A 14,184-nucleotide genomic window follows, 5' to 3' on the forward strand; every position below is an offset into this window, starting at 1 on the left:
GCAGTACTGAGGGAGCGCCGCACTGTCAGAGGGGCAGTACTGAGGGAGCGCCGCACTGTCAGAGGGGCAGTACTGAGGGAGCGCCGCACTGTCAGAGGGGCAGTACTGAGGGAGTGCTGCACTGACACACACTAATGGTACTCCAATCACACAGGTATAGAATATTACTTTAACCCCATATATACTGTGCATATAGTGTTGAATTTCCATATTAGACTGTGTTGGCTGGCCTCCCACATTCTACCCTATGTAAACTAGAGATGATCCAAAACTCGGCAGCCAATGTCCTAACTTGCACCAAGTCCCGCTCACCCATCACCCCCTGTGCTCGCTGACCTACATTGGTTCCCGGTTAAGCAACACGTCAGTTTCAAAAAACTCATCCTTGTTTACAAATCCCTCCATGGCCTCGCCCCTCCCTATCTCTGTAATCTCCTCCAGCCCCACAACCCCCCGAAATGCCTGCACTCCTCTAATTCTGACCTCCTGAGCATCTCTGATTATAATCGCTCCACCATCGGTGGCCGTGCCTTCTGTTGCCTGGGCCCCAAGCTCTGGGACTCCCTCACTCTACCTCTCTTTCCTCCTTCAAGACCTCTTTGACCAAGCTTTTGGACACCTGCCCTAATTTCTACTTATGTGGCTCAGTGTCAAATTTTTTATCTCATAATCCTCCTGTGAAGCAGCTTGGGACGTTTCACTACGTTAAAGGCGCTATATAAATCCAAGTTGTTGCTATTGTTATTGTTGCGTTCTTCAATTCTTCAGTTCTTGACCCTCTTATTCCTGTCCTGTCACAGAAAGATTAAACAACATGATGGTCTTTGAGACACTGAGACACCGTAGCTTGGTTTACCATTTCCTGCCACACTGTGGCACCCTTTGGATTTGGGAGACACGAGGGAACAGCAAACATTTTGTTCCTAAAGTTTACCTTATTGTTCGTTAGGAATCAGACCCCTGTTCATGTGACCCCATCCAGAACCACAGTTAGGTCAGTAATTTCTCTTTATTGCCACTTTATGGGATTGTTCTTGGATTATTGTATCGTTCCTGATGGCGTACTGCAAGAAATCCAGTCTTGTCTTCCGTGTTCTGTATTCTTACAGTTCACCGTGCATAACAAAAGGATTTGGAGACTGAAGCCCTGATCTTTGGCCATATTTCTTGGTGCGGTTGACACTAGCTGGTGGAATCTGAGTTATCGCTTGCCTCCAGCTACATTCTCACAGAAGCCAATGCAAAAAATGTCACGTAACGTTACTGAACTAACAACACCAACACCAGAAATGATACCAGAAATGCGAGGGTATACATATCAGGAAAGGATGAACAGGCTGGGTCACTTTTCTCTTGAGAAGAGAAGGCTGAGGGGTGGCCTAATAGAGGTCTTTAAAATTCTGAAAGGTTTTGATAGAGTGGATACAGAGAGAATGTTTCCACTGGTGGGGAAGAGCATAACTAGAGGCCATCAATATAAGATAGTCACCCAGAAATCCCATGGGGAATTCAGGAGAGACTTCTTTACCCAGAGAGGGGTGAGAATGTGGAACTCGCTGCCACAGGGAAGGGTTGAGGCGAATAGTATCGATGTATTTAAGGGGAGGCTGGACAAGCACATGGGGGGGAGAAAGGAATAGAGGGTTATGCTGATAGATTTAGATGAGGAAAGACGGGAGGAGGCTCGAGTGGAGCATAAACGCCGGCATGGACTGGTTGGGCCGAATGGCCTGTTTCTGTGCCGTATGTCCCGTGTAATCCTATGTAATAAAACTCCCAGCCCTCTCCCAGCAACGTCCTTGAGCTGCAGGGACAACCTATCTGTACGTTGACCTGTACATCCTCTTCCATCGCCTTTCCTCCGTCGTCCAGCCAGGTGGGACTGCACTCGCCTGGTTCCGTTTTTACCTATCCAGTTGTAGCCAGAGAATGGCCTGAAACAGTTGCTCTTCCTGCCCCGTATCTTTACATCCGTTGTCCCCCAAGGATCTATCCTCGACCCCTCTTTTTCTCATCTACATGTTGCCCCGGTGATATCATGCGGAAACACAGCGTCATGTTCCACATGTAGGCTGACGATACAAACTTTACCTCAACACCTCCCTCCCATTCTTGTTAACTCTCATTCACCCTAAGCTCCTTGTTTACACTCTCAACAACAACAACTTGCATTTATGTAGTGACTAAAACGTCCCAAGTTGCTTCACAGGAGCAATTATCAGCTAGAGATTTGACACCAAGCCACATGAGGAGATATTAGGGCAGGTGACCAACAGCTTGGTCAAAGAGGTAGGTTTTAAGGAACATCCTTAAAGGAGCAGACAGAGATGGAAAGGAAGAGAGGTTTAGGGAGGGAATTCCACAGCTGAGGGCCCAGGTAGCTGAAGGCACGGCCGCCAATGGTGGAGCGATGGAAATTAGGGATGCTTAAGAGGCCAGAATTGGAGGAGCGCAGAGATCTTGGGGGGTTGTAGGGCTGGAGGAGATTACAGAGATAGGGAGAGCAGAGGCCACTTATCTGGCCTGGATGCTGTCCAGTTCTTGATGTTGCCCCTCCGACAGTGCGGCGCTCCCTCAGTACTGCCCCTACAACAGTGCGCCGCTCCCTCAGTATTGCCCCTCCGACAGTGCAGCGCTCCCTTCAGTACTGCCCCTCCGACAGTGCAGCTCTCCCTCAGTACTGCCCCTCCGACAGTGCAGCTCTCCCTCAGTACTGCCCCTCCGACAGTGCGGCGCTCCCTCAGTACTGCCCCTCCGACAGTGCGGCGCTCCCTCAGTACTGTCCCTCCGACAGTGCGGCGCTCCCTCAGTACTGCCCCTCCGACGGTGCGGCGCTCCCTCAGTACTGCCCCTCCGACGGTGCGGTGCTCCCTCAGTACTGCCCCTCCGACAGTGCGGCGCTCCCTCAGTACTGCCCCTCCGACAGTGCGGCGCTCCCTCAGTACTGCCCCTCCGACAGTGCAGCTCTCCCTCAGTACTGCCCCTCCGACAGTGCGGCGCTCCCTCAGTACTGCCCCTCCGACAGTGCGGCGCTCCCTCAGTACTGCCCCTCCGACAGTGCGGCGCTCCCTCAGTACTGCCCCTCCGACAGTGCGGCGCTCCCTCAGTACTGCCCCTCCGACAGTGCAGCACTCCCTCAGTACTGCCCCTCCGACAGTGCGGCGCTCCCTCAGTACTGCCCCTCCGACAGTGCAGCACTCCCTCAGTACTGCCCCTCCGACAGTGCGGCGCTCCCTCAGTACTGCCCCTCCGACAGTGCAGCACTCCCTCAGTACTGCCCCTCCGACAGTGCGGCGCTCCCTCAGTACTGCCCCTCCGACAGTGCGGCGCTCTCTCAGTACTGCCCCTCCAACAGTGCGGCGCTCCCTCAGTACTGCCCCTCCGACAGTGCGGCACTCCCTCAGTACTGCCCCTCCGACAGTGCAGCACTCCCTCAGTACTGCCCCTCCGACAGTGCAGCGCTCCCTCTGTACGATCTAACAGGAATGGCTCAGATTCAGTTGGGAACCCTGTATAATTTTTCTTCTCTATATCAATGGAGACAGTTGTAATGCCCGATTGATGCACTGACTGGGATCAGCACAGACCAGAGATCAGGTCTGGCTGGTACCTGGTCTCTGGTGCTCAGTACCATTCTGCCGACCCATCAGGAGAGCCAGCCTCCCTTCCTGTTCCCATTTATTTTTTTCTTGATTTGCTTACCTTTGCACAGAGCCAGAGAGTGATTGTTCCCACACGCAACTTGAATGACACATATTTCTGCAAAGTCCCTCAGCAACCTATGTAAACAAATAAATCCTTGAATCAATAATTAAAACAAGGTCTGCATTTCAGATACCTGCAGAGTATCAATAAGTATAACCCGTGTCCTGACTCGTCCCGCTCGCCCAGCACCCCCTGTGCTCGCTGACCTACATTGGCTCCTGTAAGGGGATAAAAAACGGTCACTAGCGTGGAGTCAGACCGAGGGTCACGAATGGGGATACTGAAGGTAGTGAATGGATCTGACACGTAAAATGGTCCACATTAAAAGGGCTTATCAGTATTAGGAGCTTCTGAGGAATCGGGAGTTCCTCTGTCTCACGGTAGGGATTGTAATATTGATCAATTATGTAAAACTGGTTATGTATGTAAAGCATGCTCATACACTCGCTTACATTGGGTTAAAAGAGAGAAGCAGCAATGCCTGATGGGTAATGAAACATCTATTGGATTAACCTTCAAACAGACTCATGGAAGTGTAACATGTCCAGTACAGAACACAGACATAAATGTTTGGGAAGATCGATTATAGCAACATGGGAACCATCATCATCATAGGCAGTCCCACGTATTGAGGATGACTTGCTTCCATGCCAAAATGGGTTGAGTACACATGTATTTCAATGAAGGACCTAATAGTCCAGATCCTGAGCTACATCCTGAAGGGTGGAAGATGCCTGTGCGTGGATTTTTTTAACGTGGGGTGGCCGTTGCACACCAGCCACCACACGGGCTTGACAGAGCTAGGTCTTGGTCCAGTGGCAAGGGTTAACCAGGACGACTGGAGACCTGCTCTGCTGCACGGACCCAGTGCGCTCACATATCGCAGTGTGGGCTGGGCCCGTGCTGCCCCCTGGGCCCTCGCCTCTCCTGGGCCCCGAACTCTCGCCTCTCCTGGGCCCCGATCACGTCCCTCCACAATCTCTCGGCGCTCCTTCGCCCCGACCTCGCCGCTCCTGCTGTACCTGCCCGCGCTCCAATCAGCGACCTGGACCTTGGTGACGTCCCTCTTCGCTGCCCCAGCACGTGCTGCTCCCTGGGGTGGTACACCGCCACACTGCTCCTTCCGCTCCCCGGGCTGCTCCGATAGTGCTCACAGGCCGGAGGCCGCTCAGCCTGCTCGGCCAGGCTGCCATGCTGCTCCTTCCACTCGGCGGCTCCTTGGACCCGGAGTTGAGAAGAACACATGCAGGAGATGGCTTATGTCTGAAAACATACGGCACCAATGCTTCCTGCTCGCTCTCTGTGGATGGGCAGTCTTCATGTTGCTGCTTGTCAGTAAATTCATTTCTTTAAGTGTCAGAGATAAAGAAGCTTTGGAGAAGGCCTGGGGGGCGGAAGGAACAGCATGGCGGCCTAGCCCAGCAGTCTGCGCTGCCCCCAGCCTGCTATAGACCATCAGAGCAGGCCACAAACTGCAATGTGAGAATGACCAGATAATCTGCTTTTGTTATATTGATTGAGGGATAAATATTGGCCCCAGGACACCGGGGATAACTCCCCTGCTCTTCTTCGAAATAGTGGCCATGGGATCTTTTACATCCATCTGAGAGAGCAGACGGGACCTCGGTTTCTCACTCATAGTGAGGCCCTCAAAGACGGCAACTCCAACAGTGCAGCACCCCCTCAGTACTGCCCCTCCGACAGTGCGGCACTCCCTCAGTATTGCCCCTCCGACAGTGCGGCACTCCCTCAGTACTGCCCCTCCGACAGTGCGGCACTCCCTCAGTATTGCCCCTCCGACAATGCGGCACTCCCTCAGTACTGCCCCTCCGACAGTGCGGCACTCCCTCAGTATTGCCCCTCCGACAGTGCGGCACTCCCTCAGTACTGCCCCTCCGACAGTGCAGCGCTCCCTCAGTACTGCCCCTCCGACAGTGCAGCGCTCCCTCAGCACTGCATTGGACTGTCAGCCTAGATTTTTACGCTCAAGTCCCTGGAGTGGGACTTGAACCCACAACTTTCTGACTCCGAGGCGAGAGTGCTGCCCACTAAGCCACAGCTTTTTAAAACTTTGATCAAGCTTTTGGTCAACTGCCCTAATATCTCATTATGTGGCTCGGTGTCAAATATGGTTTGATAATCGCTCCTGTGAAGCACTGTGGGGCGGTTTACTACATTTTACAGGCACCAGTCATTGGGGAGAAAAACAAACTGCATTGGGGCACCAAACATGGCCCCGCAAATAGCAAGCAACCTGCAAGGGTGAATATCCAATGTCTGCCCACGACAGACATCCCTCATTGTGGTTAGATGTTAGGGATCGATGGGGCCCGGGGGCACAAAGAAACTCTGGGCCGGGGCGATCAATGTGTATAACAAGCCCTGAATGAGCTTCCTGTGGGTGGTGTGCCCAAGGGCCATACCGTGAAACTCTGGCTAAGATGGTTCTTTCAGTTCTGTTAATGAGAGATGGGTGAATATTCTCCCAAAGTTTTTTTTGGAAGAGCATTTGAAGAACATGTAAGAGTAGGCCTTTGAGCAACACGAGCCTGTTCCGTCATTCAATGAGATCGTGGCTGGTCTGTGACCAACTCCATCTACCCACCTTTGGCCCATATCCCTCAATACCTTTGGTTAATAAAAAGCTATCAACCTCAGATTTAAAATTAACAATTGACCCAGCACCAATTGCCATTTGTGGAAGAGAGTTCCAAACCTCTCCCACCCTCTGTGTGTAGAAGTGTTTCCTAATTTCACTTCTGAAAGATCTGGCTCTAATGTTTAGATTCTATCCCCTAGTCCCAGACTCCCCAACCAGCGGGAATAGTCTCTCTCTATCGACCCTCTCTGTTCCCCTTAATATCCTGAAAACTTCGATCAGATCACCCCTTAACCTTCTAAATCCCAGGGAATTCAACCTCAGTTTGTATAATCTCCCCTCGTAACTTAACCCTTGGAGTCCGGGTATCATTCTGGTAAACCTACGCTGCACTCCCTCCAAGGCCAATATACCCTCCCTAAGGTATGGGCCCAGAACTGCTCACAGTGCTCCAGGTGTGGGCCCAGAACTGCTCACAGTGCTCCAGGTGTGGGCTAACCAGGGCTTTGTACAGCTGCAGCATAACTTCTATCCCCCATAACTTCAGGAACCTGTCAGGTGACCTGTTCCCGCTTTATTTCTGGTAAACAGCAATGGCTGCATTACCACAGTAGCCCACTGGGTGGAGCTATATATATATTACAGTATTCTAGTTCTCTGGACATAATTCCATTCGCCTTTTTGATTATTTTCAGTACCTGTTCCTGATATTTTAATGATCGATCTACCTGGACCCTTAAAGTCTCTTTGGACAGCCACTGGTTCCAGCTTTTCACCATTTGGAGACTAATCGGATCTCACCGTTTTAGGTCCAAGGATGACTCACACTTGCCTACATTGAAATCTTTGATGCTTGAATGAAAATTGCGAATAAATTACCATTTGGCAATATTACTGAAACTACTAAACACGAGGGGTTCAAAAATTGCCCCTTCCCTTAAAGCCTCTTCCCACCAGAAATCAGCAGCCAGGCTGCAGACTGGAAAGGCCGCCGACTTTTGGTGAAAAGGCCACCGATCTCCCAATTGCCCTGCCACGGTTTCCCAGCGCTGACCATCACTGCAGTTTATTGCCCATCCTGGACCGAAGAACTCATGTTAAGAGTGGAAGCAAGTCTTCCTTGATTCCGAGGGACTGCCTATGATGATGATTATTGCTCATCCCTAATTGCCCCTGGAGAAGGTGGTGGTGAGCTGCCAATCCCGAGGGCAGTTAAGAGTCAACCACATTGCTGTGGGTCTGGAGTCACATATAGGCCAGGCCGGGTAAGGGCGGCAGATTTCCTTCCCTGAAGGGCATTACAACAATCCGGCAGTTGCATGCTCACCATTACTGAGACAGATTTATTTAATTAGAATTTAAATTCCCCAGCTGCCGTGGTGAGATTTGAACTCACGTCTCCAGATCATTAGTCTGGGACTCTGGATTATTGGTCCCGTAACATAACCACTGCGCTATCGTACCCTGTTCAAAACCAAAAACAGTTCATCACTTAATGTCACCGACGGCTAAAGTGATTCTTACTGTGGCTCTGCTGTTTTGAATAGCTTTGTGTTCGCTCCACGTTTATTCTTTTGAAATTCACTAAGAAACACATTTCCGGCTTCAGAAACGAAGAGTATGTGTGAGGTTCCGCTGTCCACGGCGTGAATCTTGTGCTCCTGCAGTCCATTAACCAGCTCTGTGCACAAAGGAAAGCACGAATTGTAAGAACCGAAAGACATCGAAACCAACAGAACACGGATTAACGCTGGGCTCAGACCGGTGTGCAAGGAGTGGGCTCATTAGACTTCGAAGGCTCTTTATCATCATCATCATCATAGGCAGTCCCTCGGAATCGAGGAAGACTTGCTTCCATTCTTAGAATGAGTCCTTAGGTAACTGAACAGTCCAATACGGGAACCACAGTCCCTGTCACAGGTGGGACAGACAGTGGTTGAGGGAAAGGGGAGGGTGGGACTGGTTTGCCGCACGCTCCTTCCGCTGCCTGCGCTTGGTTTCTGCATGCTCTCGGCGTTTATATCGTAGTTAGGATTAACTTTTAACTTCTGCCTGTTAAGTGAGTCTCTTTTAAAAGACTGAAAGTGTAATCATAAGACAGGCTTGCTTTATTTCTTATTAATATAGAATTCAGTGAAGGGCAATGTTTGAACAGTAACCTAATTAAAGGACATTGGGAGAAATTTGGGAGAATCACGTTTGGGTGCTAACTTTTAAAACTTGTAAAAATTAACGCCAGGCGTTAATGATTTTCAACTTTTAAAAAATTCATAGTTTGCACTCCAGGAAGGAAGTGGGGAACGAAATCAATCGTTGCACTTCCTCCCTGGAACGCTGGACGGGGCTTGGTGTACAGAGCTGTTCCATGGGCCGTGCAGCACTGCTGGGATCACAGGCTCCTCCGCTCCCTTAAAGGGCAGGCCCATCGCTGCAGGTTCTGCACTGGGCCCAGTGAGCTGGTGCCCAACAGCAGCTGCAATCCGGCCCGATCCGGCCCGATCAGCCCCACGCACTCCCAATATCCGGCCCGATCAGCCCCACGCACTCCCGTGATCCGGCCGATCAGCCCCACGCACTCCCGTAATCCAGCCCGATCAGCCCCACGCACTCCCAATATCCGGCCCGATCAGCCCCACGCACTCCCGTGATCCGGCCCGATCAGCCCCACGCACTCCCGTAATCCGGCCCGATCAGCCCCACGCACTCCCAATATCCGGGTCCGATCAGCCCCACGCACTCCCGTGATCCGGGTCCGATCAGCCCCACGCACTCCCGTAATCCGGCCCGATCAGCCCCACGCACTCCCGTGATCCGGCCCGATCAGCCCCACGCACTCCCGTAATCCGGCCCGATCAGCCCCACGCACTCCCGTGATCCGGCCCGATCAGCCCCACGCACTCCCGTGATCCGGGTCCGATCAGCCCCACGCACTCCCGTGATCCGGGTCCGATCAGCCCCACACACTCCCGTAATCCGGCCCGATCAACCCCACGCACTCCCGTGATCCGGCCCGATCAGCCCCACGCACTCCCGTGATCCGGGTCCGATCAGCCCCACGCACTCCCGTGATCCGGGTCCGATCAGCCCCACACACTCCCGTAATCCGGCCCGATCAGCCCCACGCACTCCCAATATCCGGCCCGATCAGCCCCACGCACTCCCAATATCCGGCCCGATCAGCCCCACGCACTCCCAATATCCGGCCCGATCAGCCCCACACACTCCCAATATCCGGCCCGATCAGCCCCACGCACTCCCAATATCCGGCCCGATCAGCCCCACGCACTCCCAATATCCGGCCCGATCAGCCCCACGCACTCCCGTAATCCGGCCCGATCAGCCCCATGCACTCCCGTAATCCGGCCCGATCAGCCCCACGCACTCCCAATATCCGGCCCGATCAGCCCCACGCACTCCCAATATCCGGGTCCGATCAGCCCCACACACTCCCGTGATCCGGCCCCGAGCAGCCCCACGCACTCCCGTGATCCGGACCCGAGCAGCCCCACGCACTCCCGTGATCCGGCCCGATCAGCCCCACACACTCCCAATATCCGGCCCGATCAGCCCTACACACTCCCAATATCCGAGTCCAATCAGCCCCACGCACTCCCAATATCCGGCCCCGAGCAGCCCCACGCCTCCCGTGATCCGGCCCCGAGCAGCCCCACGCACTCCCAATATCCGGGTCCGATCAGCCCCACGCACTCCCAATATCCGGGTCCGATCAGCCCCACACACTCCCGTGATCCGGCCCCGAGCAGCCCCACGCACTCCCAATATCCGGGTCCGATCAGCCCCACGCACTCCCAATATCCGGGTCCGATCAGCCCCACACACTCCCGTGATCCGGCCCGATCAGCCCCACGCACTCCCAATATCCGGGTCCGATCAGCCCCACACACTCCCGTGATCCGGCCCCGAGCAGCCCCATGCACTCCCGTGATCCGGACCCAAGCAGCCCCACGCACTCCCGTGATCCGGACCCAAGCAGCCCCACGCACTCCTGTGATCCGGCCCGATCAGCCCCACACACTCCCAATATCCGGCCCGATCAGCCCTACACACTCCCAATATCCGGGTCCGATCAGCCCCACGCACTCCCAATATCCGGCCCCGAGCAGCCCCACGCCTCCCGTGATCCGGCCCCGAGCAGCCCCACGCACTCCCAATATCCGGGTCCGATCAGCCCCACGCACTCCCAATATCCGGCCCGAGCAGCCCCACGCACTCCCGTGATCCGGCCCCGAGCAGCCCCACGCACTCCCGCGATCCGGCCCCGAGCAGCCCCTAGCACTGTGGCAGAGCGCCGGGCCGATCGATCGCAGCCGAAGAGGAATCGAAAAATTGGAAAAAGACCGTCGCTGGAATTTCCGTGCTTAGCTGGGCAGCCTGGCCTTTACCTCTGGCGCCCCGGCCTCCCGACCAATACCGCCTGCAGCTGCCGGGGTTTCTGCCCGGCGATGCTGCAGGGAGCAGAGCCCAAGTTCGGGCGGGGGCGTTACCGGGGGCGATGTGCGCGGCGATGGTGTCACGATCTCTGGGCGAAGGAGATTGGGGCGTGACGTCCCACTACCGCCGCCCAAGTTAGCGGGAGTCGCTCACCTCGCCACGCCCGCTCAGTCAGCGGTTAGCGCCCCGTTAGTGCCCCCCGAAGGCCATAACGGGAGGCGCTAAGGAGGCCAATTTCTCGGCCATTCCAGTCATTCGCTGATAACGGGTTCCGCAGGAGATGACATAACCGTCCGTTCCTGAAGCTGGAGATTGGTGTGGGAAAAGAACAGACACAGAACAGGCAGGAGAAAGCACCCTTTGTTAGGAAGTCCTTGGATAAGCACCTGCCTGGGAAAGATCAGGACAGGTGCATTGTCTGAGGCAGGTACCGTGATGTGTCTAATTCAGACCAGCCTCCACCCACCCATCTACTGCGCCTTCTCCACCTAGGGTTGGGTGCTGAACCGCTCCTTCATTTGCCCACAGAATCTGTAGGGTGCCTATGTGAGCCCATCCAAAACTCGGCTGCCCGTGTCCAAACTCACGCCGAGACCCGCTCACCAATCAGTCCCTGTGCTCGCTGACCTACATCGACAAGCCCTCAAACATCCTTGTTTACAAATCCCTCCATGGCCCTCGCCCCCTCCCTATCTCTGTAATCTCCTCCAGCCCCACAACCCCCCGAGATTTCAGCGCTCCTCTAATTCTGCCCTCTTGAGCATCTCTGATTATAATCGCTCCACCATCGGTGGCCGTGCCTTCTGTTGGCTGGGCCCCAAGCTCTGGAACTCCCTCCCTAAACCTCTCTGCCTCTCTCTCCTCCTTTTCACCAAGCCTTTGACCATCTGCCCTAATATCTCCTTTTTATGGCTCAACATTTAGTTTGAGACGCTCCTGTGAAGCGCCTTGGGAAGTTTTGCTTTGTTAAAGGCGCTATATAAATCCAAGTTGCTTTTATCATAAGTTGGGACTCTTTCATTTCCTTTATGTCTATTTCTCTCTGGGATCCAATGCAGGTCAGCGAGCACAGGGGTGGGGCGGAGAATAATCATTTAATTCCAATCGTGCGCCCAGTTTGGGCAATTTCAGCCCCAAGATAATTTAAGATGCAAAAATATAAAAGTTGTGCCGGCTGCCGCTGATTTTGCGTGTCTGCACAAACGATGAGTCAGAAATCATCCGTATATCGAGGAACACGGCTTTGTGAGGGACTGCTGTCCCCCTTGAATTCAGAGCGATGTGACCCTCTGCCTCACTCCAAACACACAGCGTTCTGTTCAGCGACACAACACATCACGTCGCAGAATTAAAAGTGAAAGTAAATTTAAAAGGCAGAGAGGAAATCGAAACTGAAGATTGTTGAAGCGAGATTCTCTGCAGGGAAATACCTGGGAATAAATTCTCGGTTGCGCTCCTGACTGGGAAGTGCTGGGAATTCAATGGGAATTTAACCCTTAGTTGTTTGGACAATGTGGCGCTCCCTCAGTTCTGTCCCTCTGACTGTGTAAAACTCCCTCAGTATTGGCCATCCGACAGTGCAGCGTTCCCTCAGTACTGTACGTCTGTCAGTGCAGCACTCCCTCAGTACTGCCCCTCCGACAGTGCAGCACTCCCTCAGTACTGCCCCTCCGACAGTGCAGCACTCCCTCAGTACTGCCCTTCCGAAAGTGCAGCGCTCCCTCAGTACTGCCCCTCCGACAGTGCAGCACTCCCTCAGTACTGCCCCTCCGACAGTGCAGCACTCCCTCAGTACTGCCCTTCCGAAAGTGCAGCGCTCCCTCAGTACTGCCCCTCCGACAGTTCGGCGCTCCCTCAGCACTGCCCCTCCGACAGTGCAGCACTCCCTCAATACTGCCCCTCCGACAGTGCAGCGCTCCCTCAGTACTGCCCCTCCGACAGTGCGGCGCTCCCTCAGTACTGCCCCTCCGACAGTTCGGCGCTCCCTCAGCACTGCCCCTCCGACAGATAAAGTGTAACATTCCCACCGACACCTGGGAATCCCTGGCCTAAGACCGCCCAGTGGAGGGGAAGCATCCGGGAAGGCACCGAACACCTCGCGTCTTCGCCGGGAGCATGTGGAAGCCAAGCGCAAACAGCGGAAGGAACGCACGATAACCCAAACACCCCACCCACCGATCCCTCCAACTACCGTCTGCCCCACCTGTGACAGAGACTGTGGGTCCCGCATTGGACTCATCACTCACCTGAGAACTCAGCTTAGTGTGGAAGCAAGTCATCCTCGACTCCGAGGGACAGCCTACGAAGAGGACAAAGATAACACCTCCCACACCCACAGACCGTCCCAAAGCGTTTCCCAGACGATGAATGCAGGAATAACTAAAAGCCGCGCTGGTAATTCCCGGCAGCACCGGGACAGTTTTCTCACTCACCTGGCTGCCCTCTCCACCTCTGCTCATTGACCAGAGTGTAAACTCTGCCGTCGCTCAGCACAAACACACTGAATCGAGCTCGGCAACATATGTACTCAATCTCCTCATTCTCGAAGACTGCACCCGAATAGGTGGCCTGTGAAAGTATCCTGTCCTTGCTGCTCTTGGAGCCCAGCAACCTGCAGCTCAACTCCCCCCAACGAAACATGCTGCTCCCTGCAGCACTGACTTAGTGTTGTGTGAGCAGGGCTGCAATCCTTCAGTTTCATTTCCTGCTAAACATGTACAGTGACAGACAGCAAGTCATGTGCTTTACTTGTTGCTGGATGGTGCAACTGAACAAGTAAATACAAATACTGAAACAACAGTGTGATGGATGGAAGGAGGTGATGCCCAGTTTCCCCACACGCACTGATGAAATAAATCACCAGACAATGTTTCAGGTGTTGGCTGAGGGATAAATATTGAGCACGGCACAGGGGAGAACCCCCCTGCTCTTCTTCGAAATAGTGCTGTGGGATATTTCGTGTCCATCCGAGAGAGCAGACAGGGCCCTAGATTTAACACAAATGTGTCACCTCCGACAGTGCGGCACTCCCTCAGTACTGCCCCTCCAACAGTGCTGCACTCCCTCAGTACTGCCCCTCCGACAGTGCTGCACTCCCTCAGTACTGCCCCTCCGACAGTGCGGCACTCCCTCGGTACTGCCCCTCCGACAGTGTGGCGCTCCCTCAGTACTGCCCCTCCGACAGTGCGGCACTCCCTCGGTACTGCCCCTCCGACAGTGCGGCACTCCCTCAGTACTGCCCCTCCGACAGTGCGGCACTCCCTCGGTACTGCCCCTCCGACAGTGTGGCGCTCCCTCAGTACTGCCCCTCCGACAGTGCTGCACTCCCTCAGTACTGCCCCTCCGACAGTGCAGCACTCCCTCAGTACTACCCCTCCAACAGTGGGGTGCTCCCTCCGTACTGCCCCTCCGACAGTGCAGCACTCCCT

The 14,184-nt window shown here is 54.4% G+C and overlaps 1 protein-coding gene across 1 annotated transcript in view; it reads right to left on the bottom strand.

The window, feature by feature from the left end:
• Nucleotides 1-13,411, bottom strand: part of LOC139231919 (probable E3 ubiquitin-protein ligase HERC4) — an 86,237-nt gene extending 72,826 nt beyond the window's left edge. Inside the window, exons 1-3 of the mRNA XM_070862541.1 lie at nt 13,189-13,411; nt 7,829-7,985; nt 3,703-3,779 (exon numbers count right to left, since the gene is read on the bottom strand). Coding sequence (XP_070718642.1) covers nt 3,703-3,779; nt 7,829-7,985; nt 13,189-13,396 — 442 coding nt within the window. The 5' untranslated portion in view covers nt 13,397-13,411. The remainder of the gene's footprint in view (nt 1-3,702; nt 3,780-7,828; nt 7,986-13,188) is intronic.
• Between the last annotated feature and the right edge of the window lie 773 nt (nt 13,412-14,184).

Source organism: Pristiophorus japonicus, chromosome 2 (assembly GCF_044704955.1).
Source record: "Pristiophorus japonicus isolate sPriJap1 chromosome 2, sPriJap1.hap1, whole genome shotgun sequence".
Classification (NCBI taxonomy): Eukaryota; Metazoa; Chordata; class Chondrichthyes; family Pristiophoridae; genus Pristiophorus; species Pristiophorus japonicus.